This window comes from Canis lupus, chromosome 23 (genome assembly GCF_048164855.1).
Source record: "Canis lupus baileyi chromosome 23, mCanLup2.hap1, whole genome shotgun sequence".
NCBI classification, from domain to species: domain Eukaryota; kingdom Metazoa; phylum Chordata; class Mammalia; order Carnivora; family Canidae; genus Canis; species Canis lupus.
This window is the reverse complement of record NC_132860.1, coordinates 46,483,895-46,498,162: the sequence shown is the minus strand read 5'-3', so window position 1 is coordinate 46,498,162 and position 14,268 is coordinate 46,483,895. Positions and strand designations below refer to the sequence as shown.

General features: G+C 36.0%; 1 protein-coding gene across 19 annotated transcripts in view; it reads left to right on the top strand.

The window, feature by feature from the left end:
- Positions 1-14,268, top strand: part of MTMR2 (myotubularin related protein 2) — a 120,918-nt gene that overhangs the window by 78,522 nt on the left and 28,128 nt on the right. For all 19 annotated transcript variants that reach the window (XM_072795096.1, XM_072795095.1, XM_072795094.1 and 16 more), the window contains 3 exons: positions 1,136-1,237; positions 2,548-2,631; positions 13,431-13,580. In XM_072795096.1, the coding sequence (XP_072651197.1) occupies positions 1,136-1,237; positions 2,548-2,631; positions 13,431-13,580 (336 nt within the window). The remainder of the gene's footprint in view (positions 1-1,135; positions 1,238-2,547; positions 2,632-13,430; positions 13,581-14,268) is intronic.

The window sequence follows — 14,268 nt, the reverse complement described above, 5'->3', positions numbered from 1 at the left end:
TGATCACTTTTCTGTAATCTAAGAGTAAATAGAGCATAGAATATAAGAGGACACGAGAGAGGGAGACTTTTAAATCTTGGTCATGTTAAATATAATTTCTTCCTTGAAACAAGACCATTATCAACAAACCCAAACATTTGTAGGGCCCCTGCTTTGGTACTTCTAGATAACTATAATTAATGAAGTAATTATGGATATATCTACTAGTTGTTTAAAGATATATACTGAGGGAAAAAATAAGGTATTACCTTTGGTTTCTGCCCATGTTTGTTTTAAAGTATGATAAGGCTAGCGTCCTAGTTTTGGATCAAATTTGTAATAAAATGCCCTACTTGTTCATGTACTACAGGTGCATTAGAGTACAGTGTCTCTGTATTCACTTTTACAGAATGGGATATAATAAAGCTATTTTGAATTCTGCCTTAGATTAAAACACTTAGATAAAATGAGTAGTCGTGAAATTATTCTTAATCCCCGTGTTTTCCTTTTTTTTTTTCCCCCGTGTTTTCCTTAGCATATACATATGCTAGGAGATGTTTGACGAACTTAGACGTGGAGAGTAATTCTGTCAGTCTAGTAGCAAGAGTCTTATGAAGAGCCAATGAAAATGAGCCCTGGGAAGGGATGTGAAGTAGGAAAGTTAGGACCGGGCATGATGGAAGCAAAGACACTTTGGAAATAAAACACGAGCTAATCAGGTTTTTAATAGGGAAATTCATGACAGAAAATGGGCTTTCATAGGGAAAGGACATACACTGAGTTGTGTATCAGTGATGATAGTGAGCTTCAGATTTAATATCTCTTTTTTTTTTTTTTTTTTTTTTTTAGATTTAATATCTCTTATCTCTAGTGCATGCATCAGATGGTGTCTCCTTTCCTGGTCTATCCTGAGTACATAAGCAGAAATAAAATTTCTGTGCTCTGAATTTTGCCTTGTATTAGAGGGTTTTGTGTGTGTTTTTTTTCTCTTTCAATAAGGCATTGTGATTTCCCTGCTTCCAGGAACTGCTGTCTTATTTTTGTATTTCACATTCACATACCTTAACATTTTACAAGATAGTTCCAAGCTACCCTCTGTGTTCATTAAATAAAAGGTGAACAGTTATAGATGTCTTGGAACCTAAATCTTTTCTAGGATATTCGGAATTTACGGTTTGCTCATAAACCTGAGGGGCGAACAAGAAGATCCATCTTTGAGAATCTAATGAAATATGCATTTCCTGTCTCTAATAACCTGGTAAGATGTTTTTTATCTTTGAAAAATGTGTATCTTAATTTTTGGTGCGGTGTAAAGAAACTTATCTAGGCTACCTAGAATCTACATTTGCGATCCTACTTTGCTATTAAACCTGTTGTATAAGTTAGGTGTAATCTAATCCCTTGGAACAGGTGTTTTTTTGTTGTTGTTGTTTTGTTTTGTTTTGTTTTGTTTTGTTTTGTTTTGTTTGTTTTAGTATGAAATGAGAAGCCTGGGCTGGCTGATTGGTGAGGTCTGTTCCTGCCTGTGGACATTCTATAATCATATTTTTCTCTCCAGGGTGTTCCCATGATGAAAAGCTATCTGTGGTCTTCATTAGGAGTTGAAATCTCCTTTTTAATTAGGAGCTGAGAGTTAGGTCTAGCAATTTTAGGAAGAAAGAGTGGGCAAATACTTAGCTGAATTCCTGCTATCTGCTAGTGATGGGGTGTTAGGCCCCCTCATCAACATTGTATAATCTAACTTCCACATTAGCCCTGTGGTAATAAATATTATTTACCCTTATTTTATAAGTTTTTTTTTTAATTTTTTATTTATTTATGATAGTCACACAGAGAGAGAGAGAGAGGCAGAGGGAGGAGCAGGCTCCATGCACCGGGAGCCCGATGTGGGATTTGATCCCGGGTCTCCAGGATCGTGCCCTGGGCCAAAGACAGGCGCTAAACCGCTGTGCCACCCAGGGATCCCTATTTACCCTTATTTTAGAGTTGAAACCAGCAATGAACTCAAGGGCACAGCTAGTAGAGAGTAAAATTTGGAATCTGTACTGATCTTTTGATTCTTGTTTGAATGTTTTCCATTATAGTTTCTGTCATTCTGTCTACATAAATGATAAATTAGATTTTCTTTTGGTACACTGCATGCCACAAAAAATATTTTTATTCAGTATGTTTTAGAAAATATAGCATAAACTTCAGCTGTTTAACTGCTGACATCTGTGATATAAAACTATTTTTTATTGGAAGATGTCTTTTATTATGTAAAGCCTTTCATTATTTAGAAGTAAACCTGAACAGCTGATATGTAAAGAAACTATGATGGTATGTTAGCATTTGTACATCTTGGTGGTGGGCTTCTGTGCTTTTCTATGTGTTTGAAAATATGAAAAAACAAGACATACTCAAAATTATAAAATAAGAGGTAAAAGAGCAATATAAAAAAGGACACCGATACAAAAAGTCCTTGCAGATAAGTAAATGAAAACTTTGGGTGTGATAAGGATACATTTCTGATTCATTACCTCCTGAAATGTCTCTTTGTAGCTGTTAATTCTGTTTACTGCTTTGTAGCCTCTTTTTGCTTTTGAATACAAAGAAATATTCCCTGAAAATGGGTGGAAGCTGTATGACTCTCTTCTAGAGTATAGAAGACAGGTATGTACTTTTGTTCTTTCAGTTTTAATATTCTGTATCATTTTCATTACAACAAAAAATGGTGGAAGTAAACAGCCTTATGTAGTTTTGTGGGTTTTGTTGTTTTTTTAATGAAGGCTAATTCTGATTTCTTGTCTGCCTTTCAGTTTCTTTAAATTGTTTTGATACAATACTAGTGATCTTTTATGAATCTTTACTCATCTAAGAGCTAACAAGTGAACCAGCTTATTAAAAAATGTTTAATAATGGTAAGAATTAAATGGTAAATACATTTTCATATTCTTATAAGCCATTCAACATTATTCACTCACACTTTTCTCTTTTGGATATCCTATAATTCTGAAAAAATTTCTTAGTAGTTCTGCTTATAATTTAGCTCCCCATGAAATTTTGAAAGTTTTAGATCTTCATAGAGGACACACTTATACATAAAATATTAACAGATAAAATCTGATAGTATATAAAAGAAATAATGCATCATGACTAAGGTGGTTGGTTTACTATGAGAAAACCTATCAGTGTAGTTCACCACAGTAAGAGATAAAAGCAGAATTCATTCTGGAAATCTGTGTGACAGTCTGTCATCCTCCCTATTTTCTCTTAGTACACTACTTCCCAGAGCCCTTTTCTGAATATTTAAATTCTACCTAAAATATCTTTAACTTTTGACATGTCCACTCTGCTTTCTTGAGAATTTAAGTTCAGACACTTTGATTGTTTCTTTGGTAATCATTAGATTTGAGATCCAGATTATTCTAGAATTCAAATAGAAAATAAACTGTGGTTTTTGTATTTAGATTTCAAACATTGCTTTTGAATTATGAAGTTTCTAATTTATTTAAGTTTGTTTCACAAAGCAAGGAAGAGTAAAAACCACCACTAGGGAACTACAGATATCCAAATGGCTTGAAACAGAGTTTGTTGCTCAATAGCATGTGGTCAGTAAAATGGAAAAAAAAATTTTTTTAAAAGATTTTTATTTATTTATTCATGAGAGACAGAGAGAGACACAGAGACATAGGCAGAGGGAGATGCAGGCTCCATGCAGGAAACACGATGTGAGACTTGATCCCCGAACGCCAGGATCACTCCTTGAGCCCAAGGTAGATGTTCAACTGCTGAGCCACCGAGGTGTCCCAAACAGAAAATTTCTTATTCACTTGCAAAGCCATCAGCTTGGCAAAGTATGAAGCAGATTCTACACAGTAAAAGGATCAACTAAAAATCAAGCGTCTACAAGTAATATTGAGAGATTTTTGCTAATTCAAAAAGCCAATGTCAGAATTAGGTGAGAAAGCAATCAGAAAATCTAACAAATGTCCTTAGAATTGTCAAAATGAGAAATAGTTTCTGGGGGTCTCGGCAAAAATTGCCATCTGTTCTAGTAGCATCCAACATAGAACTCTGGAAAGCAGATGAAATATCCATGTCCACATAAAAGAAATAAGTCACTGTGAAAAAGAGAAAATAAAGAGTAAATAAACAACTATAATCCTATAGAAAGAGAATTACAAGATTAGGAAATGTGGCTTTCAGAATAGAGCATTGAACTCTATGTTAAATGATATAGATGTTTTATGATCTTTGACTTTCTCAACGAACTTTCGACTTCTTTTCTGCAGAGCTCTTTGTCTCTGAGGTAACTAAAATGGCATATTGTGTAGAGAACACTGTATTTCTTGTGGTTAGATGATTCAGGTTCTAGGGTTGATTTTGATGTATACTAACATTACAGGAGAAAATGAAGATAATATTTTAATATAAACCTTAAGACTAAAGATAAAGCGTCAGACTGTTTCTTTTTTTCTTTTCAATAAAAAAATTACAAGTGGTAATACTTGCACTTTGTATAAAATTTAGAAGTACAAAAGGGTATATGGAAAGGTAGGTTTCCCTTCCAGGACAGCCTTGTCCCTCACTATTCCAGTACCTCTACTCTTAGAAAATAATGTTGCTGGTTGCCTATGTATTCTTTCAGAGATTTTATGCCTTTTTCATTTAATGTATTTTGGAGGATACATACCATCTCAGAACATACAGATGGGCCTCTTCTTTTTTTTCTTTAAAGTTGATGTGTAATTCACATACCATAAAATGTACCACTTTAATGTGTAGTCCACTGGCTTTTAACATACGTACAAAGTTCTGCAACTATTACCACAGTCGAATTCCATAGCATTTAGAAGACCAAGAGACCGAGTTTGCATGCTATCTCTACTCTCACTCTTAAATAAATGTTCTTGAATGAGCCATTTTTGTCATAGTGCTTTTATTTTTTACTTGGTCATAAGGATTGCTTTATAGGAATGTTTGAAGGATTAGTAATATATAGGAAGGTATTTTATTAACCAAGGAAATCTATCCAAATGATCATTATTGTTTTTATTACTTTGTAAAGCTCTAAAAACAGAAATCATGACTGGTTAGCTTCATAGTGTGCAGCCATTAAAACATGAAAGGAAAGCCACATACATTAATTCTATAGACCTATACATTATAGTGCTGATCATACAATTTTTAATGGGCAAAATTATTAATAACTATTTAAATTTGTTATGTAAGAGGATGTTTCTTTAACTCGATGCATATAGTGATTATACAGAGGACTCTTGAAATTGGTGGATAAGATCAAGGAAAATCACCAAGTTGCTAAAAGAGTAAAAATCAGTATTAAGAAAGTGAACATGGTCTTCTGCAGAAATATTTAATCATAAGGTAAATGTGTTGCTTAACAAATTTGGGAAACATTCAAGTCCAGTCAAGGAAAACAGAATTTATCCTCAGAACTATAGTATAAATAACTAAGGAAGGCTATAAGCCAGTTATTTTGGTTGTAACTTGACTCTGACAAATGGATACGTTAACTGAAAGGCAGTGATTTGCAAGAAGAGTGTAAAAATGTATGCTGAATATCAGTAGTTGTCAGTAAGTCTTTAGTACGTCTACAAAAAGTGCATGCTGATTAGTCAACTCTACTTTTCAGTTTGGAAGGCAGTTCATTTAGGGGCAATAGATGTGTTACCTTATCTACAAATAGGAAGATAATAGCCATTAATGTAATTTAAGTCCGTGCTTCTACCCTCACTCTGCCAGTTTCCTGAAGAATGTGACACAATCCCTCCAGTAATAATAGTTCTCCCAAGGAATGATTTTTTAAGGATATGAGAAGGGCTTGAGAGATGGGAGTACATACGTGGGTTGGGGTAATGTATCAGGTTCTCAGGTGATCCAACCATCTTAGCTCTGACTCCATGTTTTCTAAGAAAACTTGAGAAACTAATTTTGCTTCTTATAAAGGCTTCCTTGGGGCAGCCTGGGTGGCTCAGTGGTTTAGTGCCGCTTTCAGCCCAGGGTGTGATCCTGGAGACCTAGGATCGAGTCCCACGTTTGGCTCCCTGCATGGAGCCTGTTTCTCTCTCTGCCTATGTCTGTGCCTCTCTCTCTCTGTGTCTCTCATGAATAAATAAATAAAAAATCTTTAAAAAAAAAAAAAAGGCTTCCTTGTGGTTCATTGATTTATTCATTTATTCCTTCCTTCCTTTGCTCATCCGTCCATCCAATTTATGTAGCACTACATATATTAGTGACTAAATCTATGAAACAGGAAGACACAATCCTGACTTCCCAAGAGCATATATTTAGTGGAGGATTCAAAGAAGTAAACTGATAATTTTGGTGAATACAATGACTGATAAAGCAGGTACTCCAGTGAGAGAATATGAAGCCCTTTGGGAACTGAAAGTATTGGTATAGGCTTGACTAGAGTCTTGGGTGGCAAGAGATCAGACTGGAGAACGCTGGAGTGTGAAGGGCTTTGCTAAGTCCCATAAAGGAATTATTGAGAAATAATTGACATACATCACTGTGTAAATTTAAGGTATAAAACATGATGGTTTGATTTACATATATTGTGAAAAGATTACCAGAATAGGTTCAGCTACCATCCATCTTCCATTTAGCTAGAATAAAAAGAAAAGAAAGAAAAAAGGAAAAAATTATCTCCTTATGAGAACGCGTAGAATTTACTCTCAACAACTTTCCTATATCATACAGCATTGTTAGCTTTGTCATCATGTTGTACATTACATCCCTAATATTTATTTCTCTTATGATGGAAGCTTGTGCCTTTTTACCACCTGACCCCTTCCCTTCAATTTCCTTTCCCAACCACAAATCTGTTCTTTCTATCCTTTTCTGAGTTTCTTTTTTTTTTTTTTCTGTAATAGTCCACATGTAAGTGAGATCGTATAGTATAGTCTTTCTCTGTGTGGCTTATTCCACCTAGCGTAATATCCTCAAGGTCCTTCCATGTTGCTGTAAGTGATAAGATTTTCTTGCATCTCTTTTCATGGTTGACTAATATTTCATTGTATAAGAATACCACAGCTTCTTTATCCATTCATCCACAAGTGGACATTTGGTTTGCATCCATGTCTTGGCTATAATAAACAATGCTGCTATGAATATGGGTTGTGCGGTTATCTTTTTGAGTCGCTCTCAAAAAGTGTCTGTTGGCCTCTTATATTTTCCTTTTTTTTTTTTAAGATTTTATTTATTCATGAGAGATACAGAGAGAGAGAGAGTGAGTCAGAGACACGGGCAGAGGGAGAAGCAGGCTCCATGAAGGGAGCCCAATGTAGCCTCGATCCTGGAACTCCAGGATCATGCCCTGGGCTGGTGGCAGATGCCAAACCACTGAGCCACCCAGGGATCCTCTTATATTTTCTTTTTTGAAGAAATGTTCATTCAGGTCCTTCGACTGTTAAAATTTTTTTTTTATTTGAGTATAGTTAAGATACAGTGTTACATTAGTATCAAGTGACTTGGTTTTTGCTGTTGTGTTGCATAAGTTCTTTATGTATTTTGGATATTAACCATTTATACACAGTTTGCAAGTATTTTTCATTCTGTAGGTTGTCTTTTCACTTTGTTGATGATTTCTTTTGCTGTTCAGAAACTTTTTAATTTGATGTAGTACCAAGTGTTTCTTATTTGTTTCTTGTGCTTTTGGTGTCTTATTCAAAAAATTTATTGCTAAGATCCATGTCAAGGAACTCCATTCCTGTATTTTCTTCTAGGGCTTTCATGGTTTCAGGTATTTTCTTCTGGGTATTTCATGGTTTTAGGACAAATGCATTTCAGTCCTTAATTTCCCCCCCCCCTTTTTTTTTTCTTTTTAAAGAGAGGGAGGAGAGATTGGAAGCACAGAAAGGGAATCTTAAGCAGTCTCCATGCCCAGTGCAGAGTGTGATGCAGGACTCAATCTCACAACCCTGAAATAATGACATGAGCTTAACCAACTGAGCCACCCAGATACCCCCAATCTTTAATACATTTTGAGTTAATTTTTGTGAACGGTGTGATACATGGGGTCCAATTTCATTCTTTACATACGAATATCCAATTACCCAGCACTGTTTATTGAAGAGATTGTCTTTTCCCCATTGAGATTTTTGCTCACTTGTCAAAGGTTAGTTGACCATCTATGTGTGAGTTTATTTCTAGCTTCTTGATTCTGTTGTTAGGGTATTTATCTGTTTTAATGTGAGTACCATATTGTTTTGATCACTATGGCTTTATAGTATAGCTTGAAATCAGAAAGTATAAAAGCTCTGGCTTTATTGTTCTTTCTCAGGATTTCTTTGACTATTTGGGTTTTTTGTTGTTGTTGTTCCATATAAATTTTAGGAGTATTTTTTCTGCTTCTGTAATAAATGCCATTGGGATCTTGATAGGGCTTATATTGACTCTATAGATTGCTTTTGGTAATATTACATTTTAACAATATTAATTCTTCCAATTATTGAACATGGGATACCTTTCCATTTATTTGCATCATTGTCCAATTTCTTTTTTCCATGTCCTGTAGTTTTCAGAGTTGAGATCTTTTATCTCCTTCAGTTAAATTTATTCCAAAGTATTTTATTGTTTTTTTAAAGGTTTTATTCATTTATTTGAAAGAGAGAGAAAGAGAGAGAGAGAGAGAGAGAGATAGTGAGAAAAAGCACAAGTAGGCCCCCCACTAAGCAGAGAGTCTGACATGGGGCTTGATCTCAGGACCCTGGGAACATGACCTGAGCCGAAGGCAGATGCTTAACTAACTGAGCCACCCAGGTGCCCCATATTTTGTTTTTGATGTTATCATAAATGGGATTGATTTCTTTGTTGTTTTTATTAGTAGATTCATTCTTAGTGCTACTGATTTTTGTGTGTTAATTTTTGTATCTTGCATCTTCACTGAATTCATTGATTAGATCTAATAGTTTTGAGTTAAGTCTAGGATTTTCTACATATAAAACTATTTTGTCTCAAATAAACATAGTTTTACTTCTTCCTTTCTAACTCTAATACCTTTTTTCCCCTTGTTGGGACTTCTGTTGAATGAGAATGGTGAAAATGGGCACCCTTGTCTTGTTCCTGATCTTAGAGGAAGAGCTTTTATTTACTTATTTTATTTATTTTTTATTTTTTTGAGGAAGAGCTTTTAACCTTTTACCATTGAGAATGATTTTAGCTGTGGGCTTGTCAAATACAGCCTTTATTATGTTGAGATATGTTCCTTCTTTACCTGATTTAAGAATTTTTATCATGAATGGATGTTGAATTCTGTCAGATGCTTTTCCTGTGTATTTTGAGATGATTGCATGATTCTTTCTACTAATGTGATGTATCATATTGATTAATTTGCCTATCTTGAAATATCCTTGCATCTCAGGGATCAGTTCCACTTGATCATCGTATATGATCCATTTAATGTGCTGCTGAATTTTGTTTGCTAGTATTTTATTGAGAATTTTTACATTTATATTCATCAAGGATATTGATATGTAGTTTTCTAGTAGTATCCTTTTTCTGGTTTTGGTATCAGGATAATGCTAGCTTCATAAAATGAGTTTGATTGTTCCCTCTTGTTCAGTTTTTTGGAAGAGCTTGAGAAGGGTTGGTGTTAGATCTTCTTTAATAAAATTCACCAGTGACACATCTGGTCTTGGGTTTTTCTCTGTTGAGAGATTTTTGATTACTGATTCAATCTCCTTACTAGTAAGCCGTCTATTCAGAGTACCTGTTTCTTTTTTATTTAGTCTCGGTAAGTTGTCTTAGAATGTTTCCATTTCTTCTAGGTTGTCCAGTTTGTTGGGAATTAGTTGTTCATAGTAAACTCTTACAGTAATTTGAATTACTGTGTTATCAGTTGGAATGTCTCCTTTTTCATTTATAATTTTGTTGATTTAGGCCCTTTCTCTTTTTCCCTTCGTTAGTCTGCCTAAGAGTTTACAATTTTATTTTTCTTTTCAGGGAACCAACTCTTAGCTTCTTGTGTTCTCTGGTTGGGTCCCTTGGTCAGACAGGCTGAGAGCTATATTCAGCAGTAAGCTTGGCAGTGAGTTAGATTCCCTTCCTGAGTGTGGCAGGAGAAACAGTTCTAAAGCCAGTAAAGCTCTTTGTTATGTTAACCTAAGTTGATCTAGATCCCAAGTTCCCTGACCAAACAGGACCACTAGTTTTGTTCTGCAGATTCTTAGCTATCTACCCACTTCTTGGCTTGAGTATCATTGGACTACACTGCTACCCTGAGTTGTTGCCAGCCCTTTCTGGTCACATGGGCTAGAAGACACTCTCCACAGCTGCTCGGTCTGTGTTTTAGCCTTCTTGCCTTGGTAGGAGGGGGAGGGGCCTCTCTAGCTACTCTGTTTCCCAAACAGTTTCAGTGGTTGGGAAGGGCCAAGAGCTACCCTGCTTGGGAATGCAGCTCTCCCAGTACTGGCTTTGCTCTGGGAACAATCAGCTCTTCTCTCCCGTCTCCCTGCTTGACTGCTGCTGGTCCACACTCCTTCCAGTTTTTGCCAGTCCTTTTGGTCAAATGGGGTGGGAAGACACTTTGCAGTGTGTGGGGCTATGATGTAACTTCTGGTCTAGAGGTGGGCAAACTGGAGTTTAGGGCTGGCAAAACTCCTTGTTTGAGGGTCCAAATTAGGGAGTTCTACACCTTGCTGAGTTCCCTGGTCAGAGTGTGCATGCTCCTGACTACTCTGCAGATGAACAAAACCACCGATTTGGGTTACTCCTTTGGCACAGCATATGTGAAAGCAGTTTGTCACGATCCATGTGCTGGTTGTTGGAAGCCCTTTCCCACTTCTCCATCACAGTCAGAGATTCCCAGGGGATAAGCCCCACAGATTTCCCTGCAGTCCCTGAGGTACAGACTCAAAGTAGAGGCACCCACAGTGCTGGGGGATGGTGCTGGTTGTTTCCCCTGGGTTCTCCTTCCTGCTGGAGGAGCCAGAGGCTCAGGGGAGACCTCTCTGTGTGGTGCTGGGCTGGGCTAGGCTGGCCTAGGGGGAGGGATAGTGAGGTCAACATATAGCCTCTTGTCTTACCTTCTAATGCAGTGTCTCTGGGTCTCTGAAGTGCCGAAGTACTTCAGTCCCATGTTCTAGGATCCTCTCAGTGATGTCTTGTCCTTAAATAGTTGTTAGTTCTTATGATGGAGAGTGAAGTCAGGAACACCTATGTTGCCATCTTGGTGACATCACTCCTGTTCATGGAGGAATTATACTTTATGTGACAAGGAATAGGTAACCACTGACAATTTTTAGATAGAGGAATGACATGATAACTTAGGTGATTATTGGAGAGGCAGCATGGAAAATGGATTGCAGAGGGACAGGAGAGGAGTGACAATGGCCTGAATTAGGGAAGTTGTAATGAGGATTGAAAATAGCAAAGTTTTCTTTTGGTACTTTTAGAAGAAAAAATTAGAAATTGTTCGATTGGACGTAGGGGGTTAAGGAAGAGGGATGAGTTAAAGATGGTATCTAAGGTTTTTGCTAAAGTTCCACTTCTATAAACTTGCCAGTTCACTGTACTTTTTTGTTCTATCATGGAAATATATGTTTAAGCTTCTAATTAAGTCTTTCTTTTATTTCTAAAAAGTAAGTAAGGATCTTACCTGAACAATTGTCTAGTATATAAAGAAGTTGAGGAAGGCAAGAAGGAGGGGCTGACGTGTATCTTAAGAAGTAGGTTGGGACTAAGCTAATTAAATAGAGTGTAAATAGAGTGTAAGACACCAATGAAGAAACAGACCATGGCTAGAGATACATGGAAACTTTCTTGATGAGGGACATCTGGGTGGCTCATTTGTTGAGCATCTGCCTTTGGCTCAGGGCATAATCCCAGGGTCCTGGGATTGAGTCCCACAGGGGGCTCCCTGCAGGGAGCCTGCTTCTCCCTCTGCCTTTGTCTCTGCCTCTCTCTCGTTGTGTCTCTTATGAATAAATAAATAAAATCTAAAAAAATAGAAAAACTCTCTAGATGGTATTTACCATATGATTCCTGGGAGAGAATTTTCTCTCCTTTCTTAATGTTAATTAATGTCTTCTTGGGTGTTTGTTGATTACTTGAGAAAGACCTCTTTAAAGGAGAGTACATTCTGCCCTTTGATTTCATTTTTTTAAAATGAAATTTAAAAAATTCACTCTTTTCATTTTTTTTCTTTATTAGAGATAGAAAGAGCACGCGTGCGCGCACAAGTAGTCGCTTGGAGCAGCAGGCAGAGGCAGAAGGGAGAGGAAGCAGGGTGCCCGACTTGGGGCTCTATCCCAGAACCCTGGGGTCATGACCTGAGCTGAAGGCAGACAGAAGCTTAACTGACTGAGCCAAACAGGCACCCCTGTCCTTTGATTTCAGATTTTAGAACAATTTCATGAACCAGTATAGTGTTTATATTTATAAAATATTAATTTTTTCAGGAACAATGTACTTTTAAATAAAAGGATAGATCTGGAATGTATGTGGAATTCTCTATTACCTCTTTCATTTTTTCATCTATCAAATGAAGTTAGCAAAACCTGAATATAATAATATGTGCATGTGTGAGTGTAAAGAGGCTGCTGGTATGTACCAGTGCATAATGTTTCTTGCTTGATAAATGTTTTTTTTAATTATAATTGCTATAATAAATGCTTAATAAATGTTTTTTAAAACTATAATTTGGTTTCTTTAAAAATTCTTTTTCTGTTTGATTGTAAGGGGCCATAAAAGTTTAAATATATATATTTTCTTAATTCCAATTAATTTAATGGCTCTATTTTCTGTAGAATGAAAGATGGAGAATTTTTAAGTATCTTACTCTAACTTAGGTAACCCCTTATGTGAAATAGTAGACTGGTTATAGTAAATATTGAAGGACCAAATGAGAGCTTAATAATTGATATGTTTTTAAGAAGTTTTTAAAAAGTATTTCTTGCCTCTTGGTTTTGCCTTCTGTTACTCCCTTGCTTTTCTAATATGTGTCAGATTAGCAGCATTACATTAGTACTATAATTTAGGAGAGAAAACTTCACTTTAGGTCTGTACGTGATAAATACATATATAATGTTCTGGTGGTTGTTGGTACCTGCTTCCTGAAATTTCTTTCTGTAGACAAATAGCAGAAAAGTCAATCATCCAGTCAACCTGAATGAGACTGTTTTGTTTTTGTTTTTAAGACAAGGAACATTTACAGTCTTACTGTGTCCTTGCTTCCTATTGGATATGTTTCACACAGACCCGGTGACCTATCAGTATTTAATGATTTGAGAAATCTTTCAATGTATAATTGGCTGCCAAAATGAACACAGATCCCTACATTAGAATATCTCATCCTAAAAGCCCAGTCATTACAGGTAGATAGTAATTATTCCAACAACTTAAAAAATGGACAGTGGAGATAAAAGAAGTTAAATAGGATGGCTTTTATTTCAATATCTTTTAATATTTTAGGTAGTAATTTGTCTTACGTTCTATTTCACATGTAGGGAATTCCCAATGAAAGCTGGAGGATAACAAAGATAAATGAACGTTATGAGCTTTGTGATACATATCCTGCCCTCTTGGTTGTGCCAGCAAATATTCCTGATGAAGAATTAAAGAGAGTGGCATCCTTCAGATCGAGGGGCCGCATCCCAGTAAGTATGAAGCTTTGATGAGACTTTGCAAATTTTTTTTTTTTTTAGATTCTTTTTTTTTTTTTAGATTCTATTTATTCATGAGAGACAGAGAGAGGCAGAGACACAGGCAGAGGGAAAAGCAGGCTCCCTGTATGGAGCCTGAAGCAGGACTCGATCCCAGGACCCAGGATTACCACCTGAACCAAAGGCACATGCTCAGCCACTGGGCCACCCAGGTGCCCTAGTAAATGTTTTTGTACTCTACATAATGCTGAGGTTAATGAATGGGAGAATGGATGCAGGATAAAAATAGCTATAACATGTCTTTTATGGAGATTTTAGAGAATGAGTTATTTAGTAAAATTAAAATGAGGAAAGACTTAAAGAAGTTTCTGGAGAGTCTGACAAGGATATTAAAGAACTGCACAGAATTGTGATTCTTGAAAACAAAGTTGGCTCTTTATTGTTTACTATTTCTTTTTTTTTATTATATACTCTTTAATCAGGGCAGCAGATGCTCTTTTCCTTTAAGTCCTGGAAAGAAGAAGACTTTATGAATTTATGATGAATCACTATGTTTTAGAAAGATCAGTTCAAATAATTTTATGTACAAAGTTATACATTCTGAAGTCTTTATAGTTGGACTGGTTGCCACTTTAATAATAAACCTTTAAGGGGTTTGCTTAACTCCCTTTTAATGTATTTT